A 19,946-nucleotide genomic window follows, 5' to 3' on the forward strand; every position below is an offset into this window, starting at 1 on the left:
TAAAGGTAGGTACGCAAGGATGAAGTGTCAAGTCTTTTGGATGAATGATCCAGAATGGATGTCAACACACTTCTAATTGTCCTGATCTGCCTTTCCCAGGCCCCACCCATATGGCTGGCAGATGCTGGGTTCATGACAAACTCACAGCCTAGTTGTCTTAGGCTTTCTTGGTCCATTTTCTTTACAGACTCCAAGAACTCTCGTCTTGCTCCAACAAAGTTGGTGCCCTGATCTGACCGAAGCTGTCGAACACTTCCACGTATGGCGATAAAGGTTCGAAGAGCATTAATAAAGATCACTGGTCATGTCGTCGAGCAGCTCTATATGCACAGCACGAGAGCACAGACATGTGAATAGCAGACCGTAGCGTTTAAGTTCCTTTCTTCCCTCCTTAACGTAAAACGGGCCAAAGCAGTCCATTCCACAATAGGAAAAGGGAGGCGATGTTTCAACTCTTTCACGCGGTAAATCTGCCATTCTTTGTACTTCAGCATTCCTTCTGAATTTCCTACATTTGACACACTTGTAGATGTAGGAAGACACTGCGTGACTACATCCTAATAGCCAAATGCCATTTGATCGCAGCTCATTCATAGTCATCCCACGTCCCTGGTGATGAACCTTTTGATGGAAGTGTTCAATCAGTAACCTTGATATGTGGGTTTTGCTCGGCAGGATCGCTGGATGTTTGATGTGTGGGTGTAAATCTGCATGCTCCAGCCGACCTCCCACTCTTAGCACACCCTTTTCATCCAAGAAGGGATTCAGTTTGTGCAGCCTATTTGCACGATCTCTTGTTATTGTCTCCTTCAATTTCAGATCTTTGATTTCTTCGGAAAACAGTTCGTTTTGGACAGTAGCTATGATGAAAAACTCTGCCTCTTTCCTCTCCTCAAGACTGGTGACTTCGTTTGTTCTGCACATCAGACCCTTGAGCTCTTTGACACATCGCATGAGTCGTGCAATGGCTTTAACTAGCCTTATCCAGTTTGAGAACCTTGAGAAATGATTGAGCAACGAATCTTTTGTGGTCAGTGTCTTATGGACAAAAGTCTTACGAAGTTCTAGATCTTCAGCTCCCAACTCTCCCACCTTAATGTCATCAGCAGGAAGTTTATCCTGCCAGAGAAAATCTGGACCAGTGAACCAGTTGGAAGTAATTAGTCCCTTTGCTGTCAGACCCCGTGATGCATGGTCAGCAGGATTGTTCTCAGAAGTCACATATCTCCATTGGTCTGGATTGGAACCTTCTTGGATACGCTGAATACGATTTGCCACAAATATGTGAAACCTTCTAGCATCATTGTTGATGTATCCAAGAACAACCTTCGAATCTGTCCAGAAGAATTCTTTGGCTTGAACTTCCAACTCCCTTTTAAGCAGGTCACTCGTTCGCACAGCAATAACTGCTGCTGATAGCTCAAGCCTGGGTACTGTGGTGACCTTTGTAGGAGTCACCCTGGCTTTGCCAATAACTAAAGAGCAGTGGACTTGGTTTGAAACACTGATTGCTCTCAAGTAAGAACATTCACCATACCCTTTAACACTCGCATCTGAGAAATGATGCAGCTCATATCTTTCAACTTTCTCAAAACCTTCTGGGAGATAACAGCGCTGAATTTTGATGTCAGCCAGGTTCTTTAAATCTAACAGCCAAGACTCCCACCGTGGTTTGAGCTCTTCTGACAGTGGCTCATCCCATCCAACCTTGTCTTGACACATCTGTTGGAGTATTTGCTTTCCAACCAGAACAAATGGTGCCACAAAGCCAAGAGGGTCATAGATGGATGCCACAGTTGATAAGACTCCTCTTCTAGAAAGTGGGCGCTCATCCACAATCACTCTGAAACAGAACTGGTCTGAAACAATGCACCATTTGATTCCCAGAGCTCTCTCAATTTGGGACTCACCAAGAACCAAGTCACGATTTCGTACTGAATCTGCACGTTCACTCTCTGGAATGGATGTAAGTACCTCATGATTGTTGGAAATGAATTTGTAAATTCGCAGTTTGCCAGCACTGCAGAGTTGCCTTGCTTCCTTTACTAACTTGATGGCTTCATCCTTGGTTGCGACACTTGTGAGCCCATCGTCCACGTAAAAGTTTCGTTCAATGAACTGAATGGTTGTTTCACTGTAGTGACCATGTCCTTGGGTGGCAACATGTTCCAACCCAAAGTTTGCACAACCAGGGGAGGAGGCAGCTCCAAATAGGTGCACTCGCATGCGATAGACAGATGGTTGAGCCTGGAAGTTCCCATCGTCCCACCAGAGAAATCTCAAGTAGTCCTGGTCCTCTGCTTTGACGTGAAACTGATGGAACATACGCTCAATATCACACATTATAGCAACTTGTCCCTTGCGAAAGCGGCAGAGAACACCTATCAGGCTGTTCGTTAATTCTGGTCCAGTGAGAAGGTAATCATTTAATGACACGCCTTCAAATCTTGCTGAGCAGTTGAACACAACCCGTATTTTTCCTGGCTTGTGTGGGTGATACACCCCGTGATGAGGAATGTACCACACAGGACTGTTGTTAATTTCTCCTATTGGGACCTTTTCTGCATCTCCATTTGTTATGATTTCACTCATAAAGGTTGTGTAGTCCTTTTGGTATTGTTTGTCTTTTTCAAATCTTCCTTTCAAGCATCGGAGCCTGTGAACTGCACATGCCTTATTGTCTGGGGGATTTGGTCGATCTTTCTTGAAGGGAAGCGGCATTTCACAGTGACCATCTGCTTTAATTCTGATTCCTTCTTCCATTATGGTTAGGAAACGCAAATCTTCCTGGGATAAATTAGCATCCTCCACTCTTCTCTCACTGAAGTCAGACTCAAGCATCCTCAGCACATCTGGTGGTGAAATGAACTCCTTAACTTGGGTTCGACATATGTATTTCACTTCATTTGTGAGCTTCTTAGATGTCTGGAGATGAGGTTTCACTGACTTCATGACAATCTTGTGACTGCTTCCTATAGCATCACCATAGTCGACACATGGGCTAACACAACCGACTATGCTCCATCCAAGAGCTGTCCTTTGAGCAAATGGCTCATTGTCTTTACCTGGGACAACCTCTCGGGGTAGCAAAACCTGTGGACAGTTGTATCCTATGAGAAGCCCTACATCACACTCAATCGATGGAGCAATCTCCTCAGCAAGATGCTCTAGGTGTGGCCAAGCTCTTGCCGTTTTTGGTGTAGGAATGTGACTTAGATTGGCAGGGATGAACTCTCTTGAATAGGTTACAGGGAGAGAAATCTTCTTTGATGAATAGAAACCTCTCACCTGCAGTCCAACTAACCTCTGACTTGGGATGATTGTATTTCTGGATGAAAGTGTGGAGAATTTTAACTGCACAGCCTCCCCTTTCATTTCCAGAGCTTCTGCCTTATCTTGCATAATGAATGTGGTGTCGCTTTGGTTGTCAAGTAGTGCATATACAAGAATTTCATTCTCTGGGTTACTTGATGTAGATAACCAAACTGGGACAACTGTAGAGGAGTACATGCTGTCCATGCCTTGCACTACTCTGTTTGATGTAGCTTCACTTGATGGTTCAGGAGTGTGTTTGCTCTCTGTTCCTTTCGTTGACTTAGCATATTTTGAGTTTTTTACACTCTCCCCATGCTCATCACTGCTTTTCTCTCTTCTGGTTGCTCTTTCGTGATCTTCATGTAAACATGTTGGGTGTTTTTCCTTACATGTTTCACAAACACTCCTCCTTTTGCAGGTCCTTGAATGATGTCCTGGTTGTAAACATCCAAAGCACAACTTCTTTGTCTGAACAAATTTAACACGTTCTTCAACTGGTCTTTCCTTGAATTTCCAGCATGTCTGAATACCATGATTGCATTTTGAAATAACTTTCAATGGCCCTTTTTGCAGGTCCACCAACATATTTACGAAGGTAATAGACCCTTTCATTTACTGGAATGTTTTTCCTGCCTATTAGGGTTTGAAATGACATCTTCCAATCATTGTATCTTAGTGGGTCTCCCATGAAGACAGACGGTTCAGGTGCTGGGAGACGGCTTACATTAATAGACTCTGCTATTGCTTCAGCGAGGACTGTGACACTATCTGCTTGGTGTATCACAGGATGCTCACGTGGACTCCTTATAGCTCCTGGAGATCTATGTTGCTGAGCTGCGTGGTTATGAAGTAACTCTGTTATTTCCTCATCTGAGCTTGCATCTTGTTCATAAACTTGGAGCCATGCTTTTGCCGCACTTAGCTTCTTAACAGTCTGTAAGCGCTCTATTTGTCTGCGCTTCTCTTCCAGTGCTTTCTTTCTTGCCACATTTTCTTCCTCTTGTAATGCAGTCCTCTTTCTATCTTCTTCTTCAAGGCTTTCAAGTTCTTGCTGTTCATATTCTATCTCCTGCAGGACCTTTAGTGCAGCTTGTATGGCAGCCAGCTCTGCTACGGCCTCTTGTCTCTTCATGGAGGAAAGGCTTGACTTTCATGACTTTATGCTGGAACTGCTTGCAGAGCTTAAACTTCTTTGAGAGCCCTTACCTTTGCCTTGAGAAGCTGAAGATGAAAACACTGAACTAGACTCAGGCCAGACTAAATCCTCTCTCTGAACATCTTCGTTATCTTTATTCTGAAGATAAGTGGTTGCATTGTCCAAGATTATTTTAGATACCGCGTCACAGGTGTCTACTCTACGACGGATCTCACTGTCTGGAGAAGCACATTGCGCAAATCTTCATATGCGTGTTTCACATCTGCTGATGCACAACTTGACTTACACATCAAATCCTTCACAACCTCAACAGAGGGGGCTCCCTTTATCATTTTCTTAGCTTGCTTGGCGGTTGCTTTCCATTTATCATAAGTTATAGTGAAACGATGCTGAAGTTTTCTTGACTTATCATCATGCAGTTGCTGAGCCTTTTCAGTAAGCTTTCGAGGTCTCTGACTTCTTCGTGGCTCCTCTTCACGTGACTGCTGTACATTTGTGGCACTACTATCCTCAAGTAAGTCGCCATTCTTAGTTTCATATTCAGTCATTTGATCCATTTTGCGATGTTTACTTATTACCTGGCACAAAATAAATTATAGCTATACCTTTAACAGACATGCGGTTTAACAATAGACCAGCTCAATTGCCTGAAATATTAATAGCTACAAGCTTAACCTTGCCTTTAGATGAACTTGTCCAAACATTAACAATGGATAATACCTTCAAGATTTTACAACACCTTAAACCTTAATAAAATATCTAAATGAATACCATCTTGAGTCGTATAAATATGGTGAACCTTTTCCGAAAACCAACAACACATACGACGCAGCACTTAATTCTACAACACTTCTAGCATCCAGATAGCACAAATAGGTAAAATGACTTCACCTATAAAAAATCTTAATTGGACAGAACCATGAACTTAGAAATGAAATATACAGAGCACCAGATTACTTAAAGTTTCAGTTCTTACAGTGTTCCTTTAAAGCAGTTAACAAAGTTGATCCGCTTCCTAACATTTAACTTGTTTTAAATGTATCACTTAAAGGATCATCCATGTAAAACTTCAACTGCTTGCTGCTTAGGTTACTGGCGTATGCACAGTCTTATCTGTCTGATGCTAGAGTACGATGAATTTCTTCTTGCTCAGTGGATGACAGGCACAGCTCCTCGTCTCCTCGCCTCACGTCGAGCAGACTGAGTTCTCACTCTAACTCCCTCCAAGTTGAAAAACGGACACAAGGCGTTCTTGATTTTTACTGGCATTTATTGCACACAGGTGCCACCAACGATGCCGTGAGAACTGTACAAACAACATAAAATAATCAATTCCCACAGTAAATTGTTCTCATAGAGAATAAACAATAAAGCACATTATTAAACAACATAAAAACACTCACAATTTTACCTTTACAAAATGTTAACATATTAGACGTGACTACCATAAACTCGACAGTTCAGTTACAAACAAACATCTTATTTTTCCTATCACGACATATAAAATACAAATTCCATACCTCATTGGCCGCATTAACTTGCAGGGGTTAATGAAAACACATCTTGCAGTGTCACTCCTTCTCACAGCTGGAAAACTTCGTTGCATGTGTCTGCATAGCTCTACCACCAAGTGAGAGAGGAAAGCATGCTGCCCTCTATCGAGTGTGGCGTGTAACTGAAAATATTGTCAACCCCAAACAACAGACTGAACATTGGTTCCACCCTGGAAACATTCTGTAAACCTCTTTAAATGTTTATTTTCAAACCAACAATGTATACATTAAATCTGATATATTAAAATAAGGTATTTTTAACTTATTTATTGTAACTTAAACCATGAAATTGTCTTAAACTGCATAACTGCTGCTGACGGCAGCCACATCGCTAATCCGGTTCTCCGAACACACCTGTTGTTGACAATTAGTACAGCTGGATGAAGTAATGTGAGATCACTGGGTGGCTTAAAAGGGGCTACGCATCGATAGTAGAAACATTGATCGGCAACCCTTTGATTGGTCGGCGAAGATGTCGGAGGAGCGCGCTCAGTATTTTACGGCAGCAGAGCAAGAACTCTTGATTGAGGGATTTCAGGAGTTTCAGAGTTTAATTAAAACGCAAGGGAACACTGCAATTGCTGCAAAAGCAAGGAGAGAGGGCTGGCAGAAAGTTGCTGACAAATTAAACTCGTAAGTAATTTATTATATTATATTACATTATATCATATTATATTATATTACATTATATCCTCTTTCACATTAGAGCCACAACAGGACCCACTAGAACATGGGAACAAGTAAAAGTGAAATATAAGAATATTCTACAGAATGGTAATATTTATCACTTATATTGCTTTTAGTCTCTTGAAAAGAGACCCTGAAATAATCTGTTTGTTTGTTTATAACAGCAACCAAGAAAAGGGCAGAGCAAATAAAGACAGGTGGTGGTCCTGCACCCCTCGTCACACCCGGCAGAGGAGCTGGCCCTAGGGTTGAATGCCACCAGACCCATTGTTGAGGGCATCCCTGGGGGCAGCTCTTCCTTAGACCAGCAGCTGGGGTGCAGTAGCAGCAGCACCTTCATAACTGGTGAATGAGCTCATAATTCTATTTGTACAATGTAAAATATTTGGTTGTTGCCTTAATTACAATGCTTTTTGTACTGTGACATTTATTGACATTGTGGGTTTTTTTGTGTGTAGTTTTACATAACACTCCATCACTTCTACCTGTTCCCATGCAAGGGGTGACTGAAGCATGCACAGTAAGTTGAGATATATATATATATATATATATATATAAGGAAGGATCCTGTCTATCCCATCTATCCCGCAATATCCGCTGAATTCTGAAAACTCTCCTTATCAATCTTGCACCTTCCGCAATGGGTTGCTCGCGTACAAACGGACAGGACATGGCTGCGACAGACTTCCCAAATCCACCTTCGCTTTTATAGCCGTGGTCTCTCATCTTGTAATTTACTATTACTACTCTAAAATATGAATTACATCTGAAATAATCAAATACATGGAATAGAATGATTAATAGTACATTTCCCTTTTTTTAGGAAATGACCTGTATGTATCTGTATGAAATCAATAAAAGAATCAAATACTGCATTATCTTTAGTTACATTGATAATATTTATTTATGGAAAAACAGTGGAGAACTATCGCTGTTGCTTTCGTATAAATGAAGCGGACATACCTGAGTGGCTGCGATCTAATCCTGTTTACATAAAGTAAACCTGCTCCCAAGCAGGTTTACGCTTACGGATCTGTTGCTATGACAGCAAGTCCCAGATGAGCTTCGGAGAACCGAACGATCCAAGATCACGCGAAATCGTCAACAATCAAATCCAGCTAACTTACTTAGCGAGGTACGAAGAACGGACCCCAGGTAATAGACCAGACTGACAGCCTACACTCCATATGGATCAACCAGTCAGAGCTTTTTGTCCTCCTGCAGCCACCATAGCTGAGATTATGCACTTTGGAGGGGCAAGAGAACAGAACTCAGCTGACTGCAGTCTGTAGTCTACTGACATCTAGTGGTGACTGTTCCAAAAACAAACAAGTGGAATTACATTTAAAATGTATGTACATTATTATTAAAAGGCACTAAAAACATCTACATGTATATACACACACACACACACACATTCATCCAGTATTATTGATCCAGTACTAATACCAGCATGCTGTATGTTTGTTAGCGCAGTCGCTGGTGCTAACTAAATGCTTGCTAACTGAACTGTGGAGACATCAGACATGAAAAGAGGCGGACAGACGACACTATTTAATTGTTGGTCCAGACCAACCGCTTGTAAAAAAGAAAAAAAGTCCGACCCAAAGGAGGTAAATACCTGTGTTGTTAAGTTAGCTGATGATTTGTTGACTGGAGTTGGTTAGTTAGTTGTTTGATTGGCAGCCGAGCCTCTTGTGAGGAAAAGCCAGAGACTGCCAGTGATGTAGCCGACTGTCTAGGATCAATGTCAGTTTCACTGACTCACTCGAGTCCAAACACTAACAGGTCACCTCAACAAGAACAGATTCAATCCTAATGATTTAGTTACCATAGAAACATAAACAAACAAACAAATAAATAAATAAATTTTTATTTATATAGCACCTTTCAAGACAGAATCACAAAGTGCTGCACATAAGATTACAAGTCATAAAAAGATTTAAAAAGAGAAAATAAAACAGGCAAAAAAATAACCAAAAGCAGTTTTAAAAAGGTGAGTTTTGAGTTGTTTTTTAAAAACAGCTACTGAGTCCACAGTTCTTAATGCTTGGGGGAGAGAGTTCCACAGTCTCGGGGCCACATTGGCAAAAGCTCTGTCACCCTTAGTCCTCCTCTTAGTATTTTTTATAGCAAGTAAGCCCTGCTCAGATGACCTCAAAGACCTGCTAGGGACATAGGGCTGTAGCAGATCAAAGATGTAGGCAGGTGCCAGTCCGTGCACAGCTCTGTAGGTCAAGATCAGGATCTTAAAATCTACTCTAAATTTAACAGGAAGCCAGTGTAACTGAGATAACAACGGTGTCACATGTGAGTACTTGGAGGATTTTGTCAAAAGCCTCGCTGCAGCGTTTTGCACAACCTGCAGACGATCCAGAGAACCTTTGCTTAGACACATAAACAGCGAATTACAATAATCCAAGCGTGACGAGATAAATGCATGTATAGCAATCTCCAGTTCAGAGCGAGATAAAATCGGGCTTAGCCTAGCCACATTTCTTAAATGTTAAAAACAAGACCGAACCAGAGAATTGACATGCCCATCTAATGTGAGACTCGAGTCAAAGGTGACACCTAAATTCCTGATACAGGATTTAACATAGAGTGAGAGAGGACCAAGGGCTTTCAGTAGAAATCTATCAGGGGTGCATACGAGGATTTCGGTTTTCCCCTCGTGAGTTGGAGGAAATTTGCAGCCATCCAACGTTTGATCAAATCTAAGCAATCATTCAGACGCTGAAGCTTAGATAAATCCTGGGGCTTAAAACAAATGTACAACTGAATATCATCAGCATAACAGTGATAAGAAATGTCCTCAAAAGAGCCCATTATATGCTGGAGGGGGAGAAGATATATTAAAAACAATAAAGGCCCCAAAACTGACCCTTGAGGGACACCATAAGTAAGGGAGGTAGAGGATGACCTAAAATCGGAGACTGCCACAGAAAAGGATCGGTGATGGAGATAAGAGGAGAACCACTCTAATGCAGTTCCAGATACACCAACCCATTTTTTCAGCCTTTCAATGAGGATGTGATGGTCAACTGTGTCGAAAGCTGATGTGAGGTCCAACATGAGTAGAACAGAGCATTTTCCTGCATCATTATCCATCAAGATATCACTTGAGACCCTAAGAAGGGCTGTCTCCGTGGAGTGAAATTGACGAAAACCGGACTGAAACTTATCGTAAATGCCATGTTTATCTAGAGTTGCCATAAGCTGCTTAGCCACAACCTTTTCTAGAAGCTTAGCGATTAACGGTAATTTAGAGATGGGTCTGTAGCTGCTCCAAAGAGAGGGGTCTAGTTGAGGTTTTTTTAAAAGTGGGAGAATAGCAGCGTTTTTAAAATAAACCGGAACTATACCAGACGTCAGTGAAGAGTTGATTAAAGTGAGCACACATGGGCCAATAGACTGGAAGACATTTTTGAATAATGATGCAGGTATAATGTCAAGTGAGCAGGAGGATGCTTTCACTGAATTCACTAATTTCACTAGCTCAGGTAGTGAAACCGGAGAGAAAGTATCCAAGACAATGGGCCGGGATGGGGTAGAGATTGAGATAACAGGTGTTGAGTATGTAAATCTCATTCTCACGTTATGAATTTTTGCAAGCAGAAAAGAGAGAAAATTTTCACAGTCCTCATTAGATGAAATAGGGGCCGCAGGTAGAGCAGGAGTAACAATGTCACTAATGGTGTTGAATAGCACCTTAGGATTGCCTCTGCTCTTTGTAACCAAGTGTGAGAAATGGGCAGCCCTCGCATCTCTGATCGCATTATTAAAAGAAGCTAAAAGGTCCTTAAGATAGAGGAGGTGAACATTTAGATGAGTTTTCCTCCACCTGCGCTCCGCTTTACGACAATCACGTTTAAGACAACGAATACTGTCATTTAGCCAAGGAGGAGATTTGGAGGCAGAAACACTCCTCGTCTTAACCGGACAAATTTCATCTAAAATAGAAAGGCAATAATTATTAAAAAGACTGGTTGAGAAATTAACACCATTTTGAGGAGATAGCTGTAAGTTAAAAGCATCCACAAATTTCTCTGCTGTGGAGGAGTTTAAGATGCGAGAGCTAACCTTCCGTCTGACAGGGGGATAAAGGGATGTGTGTGTGTGTGTGGGGGGGGGTGTGTCCATCCATGACCGTTTATGTTAATGAGAGTGTGGGGAGTGAGTGGGAGGGGGGTGGGGTGGGGTGGGGTGGGCTGCTTTTAACCATGTAAAGCACTTTGTGCTACAGTTTTTTTTTTGTATGAAAAGCGCTTTATAAATAAAGATTGATTGATTGATTGATTGAAAGGCTCATTAAAAGACAAGTTAAAAACAATAACATAGTGATCAGAAATAAAAATGTCCTCAGAGCAAATAAAATCAATATTCAAACCGAAAGAAAAAACAAGGTCCAGACCTTTGCTGTGTGTAGGACCAGACACATGCTGAGCAAAATGAAAAGAATCCATAATGTTCATAAAGTCTCTGGCGAATGGGTCGGAGTCATCATCAACGTGAATGTTAAAGTCCCCAACTATAAGCACCCTAGACAGCTTCATAGTAGCGGATAAGAAGTTGCTGAGCTCCGATAAAAATAACCTGTTATATCCAGGTGGACGATACATCACAGCACAGAAAAAAGGATCCTTGTTACCAATTTTAAGCAGCTGCAGCTCAAACGAGCGAAAAAGTCCAGTTTTCACGGAGAGGCAGGAGAAACGGTCCTGGAAAGCCACGGCAAGCCCACCACCCCGACCAGACAACCGAGGCTGGGTAATAAAAGTATAGCCATCCGGGCAGAGTTCAATAAGTGACGAGTAGTCTACATCCCGCTGCCAGGTCTCAGTCAGGAATAAAAAATCGAGTTTTTTAGATAGTATAAAATCATTCAACAAGAATGATTTATTAGAGAGAGATCGAGCGTTAAAAAGCGCCATAATCAGTGAGCTAGAAGCCTCATTATTTGCAGAGGCTCGAGTTAAGGGACGTAAATACACAGGGTTCGAGCCGTCACGTTCGTAGAATCCACTCACCGAGGGAAGAAAAAGCCAGCCCGAAGAAGAGTCTGGATAAACCCTCCTAAGGTGGCACGGTCTCAAAGAGCCGGGCCCAGCGTATCCAAACAAGGCCGTGGAAAACAAGTCCCCCTCCATGGAGCTTTTCTGGACACAGGAGACAACGCACGCTCGACGTCGCTTACCAGCCAAACCACGCCGCCAGTACATCCTGAGCTTCACCTGAATACCTCCTCTTCTCCCTCTCCTTCTCCGTGGTCTAGAAGGACCACTGAAATCGCCTGACGAGGATCCAGCTAAAGGAGGAGGGTGGAAAATGCCAGAGGACGACCAGACATCTTGGTCGTCCAGACAATGCTTCATCACATTCACACTCACAGCTCCTCTGTCAGTGTCTCAGCTATGCTAGCAGCCTGGAATCACCTGTAACGTGACTGTGGGCTGATGCTGAACTCTGACTCTTATATGTGTGTTATTAACCTCAGAGCTGCTCAAACTGAGGGAGGCTGGACTTACAGCACAGGAAGTGATGTCTGAAAATAAAAAGACTTTTAGTCCTGAGTGATCGACAGGACAGGATGGTGACGTGGATCTTCTTCAGACCTGGATCACAGTCTTCACACTAAAACCTTTAAACATCTTTACTCTGTTGGTTTGATCAGTAAGAACAATAATGTCATAAAAACAGGATGTTTCCTCTCCTGATGAATATAGATCCGTGTAGATAAACCACTTAAAGGCTTCGACTCAAACAATACCTAACATTAAATATATGATTATAGTCAGAGGGGACTCCAAAATAAAAGCACCTTCAAACCAAGTTCTTTCAGACTAAAAGGAGACAGGAAAGACAAAGTGATCAGAACTTCCTGGTGAATCATGTCAAATAAAAGAAACACAAACCTGTTTCGTAGTATAAGAGTTCATCCAACCTGCAGCAGTGATACTGAAGTCTGAACGACACAAAAACCAAATGAATCTGTCCATCAGTGATAATAAAGATCAGCCTGACCTCAATCTGTAACATCAGCAGGCCCAAGATCACTTCCACTGTGTCCATCACTGGTAGGTTAAACTGGGAGACAGTCTCTAACATGATGAAACCATAGTCTATGATCTAGAACATCATAGTGGTGCATAGGTTCATCCAGGTCACAGTGCTCTACACTGAACAAGTCAAACACCCGGACTTCACCCAGTTGGTGTTCTTTGTGTCGTCTTTCTTCAGCTCTACAGACGAACACAGAGAACTGTTTCTAATACATGGCTTATCAGTACGTTTGAGTCCATCCACACAGCTCAATATGTTTCTACTAACACGTTCTACCAACATAGAGGTCAGAGTGAAATAATGAGGTGTTAGACTGATGTTCTGCCTGACACCAAAGAGACACAGGAAGTGTTTGATTCAGTCAGAGCAGTCTTGACTTATTGAACCACCTTTGGTGTCTATGATGGTGTCGTCTGTGGAAGGATGTGTAGAGCAAACACAAAACCAGCCAAAAACAACACCATGAAGCTCATTTAAGAGAAAACAAAGAAATGTGAAGCTGTGGTGACAGATATAAACACAGTTGATGGTTTGAATCCCATCAGGTCCTGGACCCCTGCTCTCTGTCCAATCACAGACTGAACACATCAGCAGGACCACCAAAGTCCTCAGATTAATCCAGGGTCTGTCCTCAGCCTTTGCTTCAGTTCCTCACAGTTAGACATAGTAACAAATATGTCATCATCTATCTGATGCCTGACTGCCTGATGTCTGTCCTGATGTCCAGGTAGGACAGACTGCAGTGAGTTTAATAAGCTGTGTTAGATTACACTTAGAGGGACAGCTTCATCTGTCAAACAGGGTCTATGATCTATGATGGTTTGGTTACTGCATTTAACAGAGTTCATGGTTGAAACAACAAGAAGACTCTGCAGGTGCACCTGGAGCTCTGTCATTAGATTTACTGCACAAACTGGATCAAACTGGATCCAACTGGAGCTCTTGTTGGGATCCAGGATGCAGCAGGTCTGTGCTGAGCAGAATGAATAAACCAATCAGATGTCTCTGTATGAGGAGGCGGGGTCACAGGAGGTTAACAGAAACTCTGCAGCAGCATCATTAGCTCACATGGAAACTTTGATGATTCACTTCTGTGGTGTTTTTACAGAAAATTAGCACCACCTGTTTTGTGTGTGAGCTTTGAGTTTCTTGTCTTCATCCTGGATTCTTGTGTTGGTGTTTTTACACACAGCAGATATTTCCTGGTTGGTTCCTTGATGACCACATGAAGCTTTCTGAAGCTTGGATTGAAAACGCTTCATTACTCAAAGCTTTCCAACACAGGCCTCTGTGCTGCCATCTGGTGGACAAACATGTGAAGTGCAGCATGAAGCTACAAATTAAAATGAACTGCTTCAGCTACGTTTATATATAACATACTATAACCTATATAACTATGTGTATAGTGTATTATGTAGGTTTTAGAGTTGGGGGTAGAATTGCTGATGGCCTGGTTTTTATTTGTTCCCCATGGTTCACCAGCTCTCACACAACATCAGCACCAATGATCCACGTCCTTATAAACCTCTGAATCAGGTCCTGAAGCAGTGACGTACTGAGTGAAGACCTCACTGATCACATGACTCTGGTCACCTGGACTCAGTGTTTCTGAAGCAGTGTGCTGGGTTTTTAAAAATATGTGGCTGCTGCCTGATGTTGGGCCCACAGAGGAAGACGACTCACTCACTCTTCTTCACTTCCTCCTTAAACATGTGGAAGGAGAGCAAAGTGCTGCCACTCTTATTTCTGACAGGAACAGAAGAAACCACAGCAAACTGTTCCAGTTCTTCATCTTCATCACAATCTATTTATTTATTTTGGTGACTTCAGTCTGAGGGTTTGAAGTTTCCATGTCTGTGTGATGTGTGGTGTGAAGGCTGCTGGTTAAACTGGGACTCACTGTTTAAAGCACTGAGTGCTCATAGAGAGATGCTCCATGAGTCCCAGTACAGACTACAAACATGGTGGAAACTTAGCTTGATATCCACACACTCTGCACGTCTGTGAGTAACTGTGATGAAGATGTGCAGAGATCTGTGTACAAACAGGAGAAAGACTGTAAAGACTCTGTGCTTCTAACAGCCTCTGTTAACATATGTGAGGCTGTTTGTTGTTGTTGCCATGGAGCTTTTCACTGTTTGGGTCAGCAGGTCATGTGATCAGGTTTGTTCTGTGAAAGCTGGACGATGGTTCAGTGTCAGGGTTTGTTTGCATTAATCAATAAATATCTAAATAAATCAAAGACTCCATGTTTTTTCTGTCATCATGTGACCTCTGCTCATCCATCTCTGTGTGTATCAGGATACATTTAGTTCATAATACACAGAAAAATCAGAGTTATTATCTGTAATAAATGTGAAAGTAAAGATTCCTGCAGTGATAACCAGGCAGGACTGAAACACATCCAAGCTCACAGCTGTCGCCACGGTAACAGCACCGTCCATCCACAGGTGAGGGGAGGAGCAAAAAGAGGGACTTTCACCATTTTATACTAAAAACACTCGACTAATGTTTCTAATATGAAACAAATAAGCCCACATTAATGTGAGCATTTATTAAATAATAATAATAATGATGATTTCCTCCTGATCTCATTTCCATAGCAGAGAAAACTGTGGTGTATATTGAGGTGGAGGGTGTGGTCTATGGCTCAGGTGTAGAGTGAGGGTGGGGTCCTGTGTGCACCACAGCAGCATGCTGGGACTGCTGAGGGTGGAGGAGGGAGTGATGATGACATCAGAGCAAAGCAGTCAGCAGCACAGAGACCAGTGAACACACAGTCTGTTCATCTTTGCATAGATACAATATATAGCACAATATTGAATGACAGAGACACGCTGTGTGAGCTTCCACAGATACACTGACGTCAGCATCCAGAGTCCTCCTGCTGCTCCCCCCTCAGAGCCCCGTGATCAGCACCAACACATTCAGTTAGATGACAGAGTCCAGCTGCAGCTAGAATCAGCTCCCCTCTGTGAACAACAGCACAGCGTCAGTGTTTCACACTCAGTGAAAGGAGGAAACACCAGAAGAACACCATGTGTGCTACGTTTCCCAGGACACACTACAAACTGCACAAATACAGAGCAGCACGTGGAAGGACCTGGAGCTGCATTTAAAGAGAAAAGACAGCGTGATGTCCTGTATGGACAGGTGGAAGGAACCAAGTCCTCAGCTGAAACACTCGTGTTTGTCCACAGACAGGAAACACAGCAGGAAACAAAGAAGTGCAGCTCATGGATAACACACTTCCTGTCAGTCAGAATGAGGCTGGAGCCAAACACAGAAAGGTGTTTTTGTCCAGATGAGCCCAGAGAAGAAACACGAGTGTTCACAGACATCAGAAGCTCAGAGAGGTGAAACATGAGGTTGGAGTCCTCGTCAGCATTCAGAAGAGCTGCTGTGAAACCCTGAGTACTCATGACAGACTCTGATGGCACAAACACATCATGATTCAAACATGAAGACAAACATGGAGCTCCTGATCCTCCTGCATGAGAACAAGCTGACATGAGCGCTGTGTCTGAGAGTGTCTCCCTGTCACAGTGACAATAACACAGCTGCTGCTCACAGTCATTAAACTGACCTGAGGTCAGCTGCTAGGACGTCTCTGTGCTCCTTACATATGAACCATGTGACCTCACATCAGTGCTGTGGATGACTGTAGTCATAGAAGAGTAGAGCTGTAGCAGGTGGTGTGAGGAGGAGGAGGAGGTGGTGTATTCTAGTTAACGCAGTACTGAAACACTCCAGCAGAGGGCGCTGTTAAGTCCTTATTGTAACACAGTTACTGTGTGCAGTTATACTTCATACATAATCTGCACTTATTTCAATCAGACATGCTGTCAGTAAATGATTGGTTTCTATTGATTCTACTTCCTGTTGACTAGTTTGATGACAGTGAAACAATCACAGCTGATTGTGTGATGATGTAAACTGTCACTGTTACATTCAGTGTGTGTGACATAATGTTAGTGCAGCTGATAACAGCCTGGTTATGATGCTGTTAGAAACACATGAACGTGTCCATAGATCAGTGTGTGTTTAACATGAGAGCTTCAGCCCTGCTGATGTGTTCAATAAAGACATGCAGGAAAACTGATGAGACTCTGAAATAACTCTTTATATTTATAATGTAACTCTGCATCAAAAGAACAACAAAGGATCCCAGACAGGTTTATGTGAACAAAGACGATTCTGATGTTTCTGTGTTTCTAACAGTTTGACATTATTAGTAAACAGACTGCAGTGAACAGGATTTATAAAGAGCTTATATATAAAGATATGACAGCTGTTTGTTGATCACTCTGTGTTTGGACCTGATCAGTCCAGCTGTTTACTTGAAATATGTTCATTTACCTGTTCTGTTATATTTATGTTCTTGTCTCTGTTGAAAAACACATTTTTAATGTCCCTCAGATTTTTCTCCCAGATGAATAAATATAAAAATGACACAAACTGACTGCAGCTACTTTTTGTCCTTTCTGTCAGAAACCTTCATGTGACTCATGAGAGACACGTTTCAGCTGTTTGTGACAGATCAGAGGCCAACAAGTCATTTATAACACTTTCAATCATTGTTTAGCACAAACACATGTTGACACAGCAGCGGGGCCGCAGTGAGAGTCAGAGCCAGGAGATAAAACTCCTGTTTGACCACAGCCTCAGTTTGTTCCTGCACTTCAAACACTTCCTGTTGTTGACTGGGTGGAGTCAGGAAGCCAGCGAGGCCCTGCAGGACTGAGACTGCAGACTGGGACGTGCTCTGTGATCCACATGGAGATCAACAGCATCACTGACTGTTTCTGTGAGGACACCATCATCCCAGCAGGGCTGTTTCCCAACAACAAGCCCTGGACCATCAGAGACCTGAAGCTGCTGCTGAATGAAAGAAGAGGATCTTCAGGTCTGGAACAAGGACGAGCTGAGAGTGTTAATAACGTTACTAATGTTCAGCTACACTTTACTAGGTCACATCTGTGACACACACGTCACTAAATAAAGAAGGAAATATTGGCTCTGTTTTATCTGCTGGGCCCAAAAGTGACTCCCGTATTTAAACTGCTATGAATAACTTGTTGGTCTATAATATGTCAAACATGTGTCAAATGTCTCCATCATGAAAGATATCAGGTCATCTTGAGCCACAAAACATTTCCTATCATGAGGTAGAAGCTGGAATCAGTTTGTTGCAGAGGGACGTTTATATATCCCATATTTATCCAGTTAAAGTCACATTGAAATTCAAAAATGTCTTTTCAAGAGTCGTCTGTCCAAGAGGAGCAGAAACAAATATAACAACAGTTATTTAAGCTGTTTTAAAGGCCACAAAGGAGCAGATTGGTTATAATGCAGCTGCTTCAGAGGAATAAAGATGAAACACTGTTTTTATTTCATGTGTAACACCTTTCAATCATGTGTTGACTAAAGTCTATTGACCAGTATAAGTAAAGACATCACACACACACACATGGAAACACTGAAACCTGTTTTTGGTGCAGCAGCGGTCCCAGCTGCTCGCCTTTATCTAGACTGGGTCGGCTGCTTATCTCAATATAATCAATGTTTAAAGTTCTCAGTGTTTCTGTGTTGCTTCGTATAGGATCTGCCAGCATCATCAGCTGTGCTGTCCAATCATTGTGTGCTAGGTTACCCTTATAGTGCAATGTGTGTTTGCACAAAGAGAAGCATGTGTGTCAAATATAAATAAGCACAGAACAGAAAAAGCTGCCAGTTTCTTCTATTTAGAGTCAAGTTAGTGTTTTGTGTCTTTGTTTGAGGCCTAATGTCAAGCAGAGGTGTGTGTAACTGCACTGCTCTGTTATATGTGTGAAATGTGTGCTTCTCTTCAGCATCATCTTCATCACTGCTGATTCCTTTGTGTCATCATGTGTTGAGAAGAGAGAACAGTTATAACGGAGGAGCAACAGGAAGCCCTGAAATCTGCATCCAACAAGGAAGTGTTGGCTCACCAGTGATCCCAGCAGAGCCACTGGTTTTGCTCCAGTTGTTATGGATTCAATGATGTTGTTGCTACAGATACATGTTAGCATCTTTATTGTAGTAAAGTCTTGTAATCTGCAGATAGAAACAAGGCAGCAAACAGCTCCATGATCTGATCTTAATGATGTTGTTTTGGTTTATTTCTGTCTTTCAGAACTGGATTGGAAACTATCAAAGGTCTAAAAACAGCCTCAACCCTCCCAAAGACAAACTTTACACACGTCATCTTTCAGCTACAATCTTTGTTGCAGGGATCTTCTGCCAAACAAGGCTGAGAGAAGATTTCTTACAGCTGTCATGTTGATGCTGTTTCAATCTTTGGGCAAACACACTCATATATTAGGGCTGATATCAGGGCTGCACAAGTTCTTTGTGTTTGTGATCATGAATAATAGAAGTGTGCCTGTTGAAGATCATGTTTGCTACATGATTATATGTCCTGTTATTGTTCTGTATTATATTCAGCTTTCAGCATCCTTTCCCAGCCCCTGTTACACCATCCATACAAAGCCAATCTGACTGTGAGCCAATGTGTTTGATAGTTTGTGTTGGATCAATAGATTTGACAGACTTGGTTCTCATCCAGAGGGAAACAGTCCAAATTCAGATCTAATGAAATGATGGAGGCTGTTTCCTACCACGGTGCTAATGTGTGACTAACAAGGCTCATGGTCTCCAGCAGACAAGCGCCTGGAATGAGGTGAGCTGAGTGTTGCTTTGGTGGGTCTGTGCCCACATCATGCATCAGGGTTCATATTGGCAATAGTTCATATCTCTGTTCTTTAGCCTTCATCACAAAGCTGTGAAGGAAAAACAAACATCTAACAGGATTTGATGGATGCAAAGTCCACTGAGCTCTTTGTCATTTACAAACTTGTCCAACCAACAAGAGCACAGATGAAAAACACAGTGACAGTTAAAGGATTTTGCCACATATGAGCATAGATTACTTTCATATAGATTTTCAATGCAGGCTTTTGGTGAGCCGCTGGGTTCTGTCTAATAATCATCTCAGCATTTTACAATAGAATAGCTCTTTATTAAAACTCTGCTATGAACATCATTCATAGAACAGCTTCCAGCTTCTTTTCTCTGATACAGTTTGGATGGATTTGCATTTAAAAATGCAAAGAGACTAAAATAGTTAGGGTCAGGAGGTCAAAAGGTCA

At 42.2% G+C, this 19,946-nt stretch overlaps 1 protein-coding gene across 1 annotated transcript; it reads right to left on the bottom strand.

Moving 5' to 3' along the window:
* Window positions 1-253: 253 nt before the first annotated feature.
* LOC120438599 lies at window positions 254-4,702 on the bottom strand. Its single transcript, XM_039608987.1, has one exon. It carries the CDS (start codon window positions 3,925-3,927, stop codon window positions 286-288), a length of 3,642 nt encoding a protein of 1,213 aa, XP_039464921.1. The 5' UTR covers window positions 3,928-4,702; the 3' UTR covers window positions 254-285.
* Between the last annotated feature and the right edge of the window lie 15,244 nt (window positions 4,703-19,946).

Source organism: Oreochromis aureus, linkage group 3 (assembly GCF_013358895.1).
Source record: "Oreochromis aureus strain Israel breed Guangdong linkage group 3, ZZ_aureus, whole genome shotgun sequence".
Taxonomy (NCBI): domain Eukaryota; kingdom Metazoa; phylum Chordata; class Actinopteri; order Cichliformes; family Cichlidae; genus Oreochromis; species Oreochromis aureus.

What these genes read in the sequence shown, in the direction of transcription:
- LOC120438599 (XM_039608987.1), bottom strand. Translation starts at nt 3,927, where the DNA reads ATGAAAGGGTCTATTACCTTCGTAAATATGTTGGTGGACCTGCAAAAA.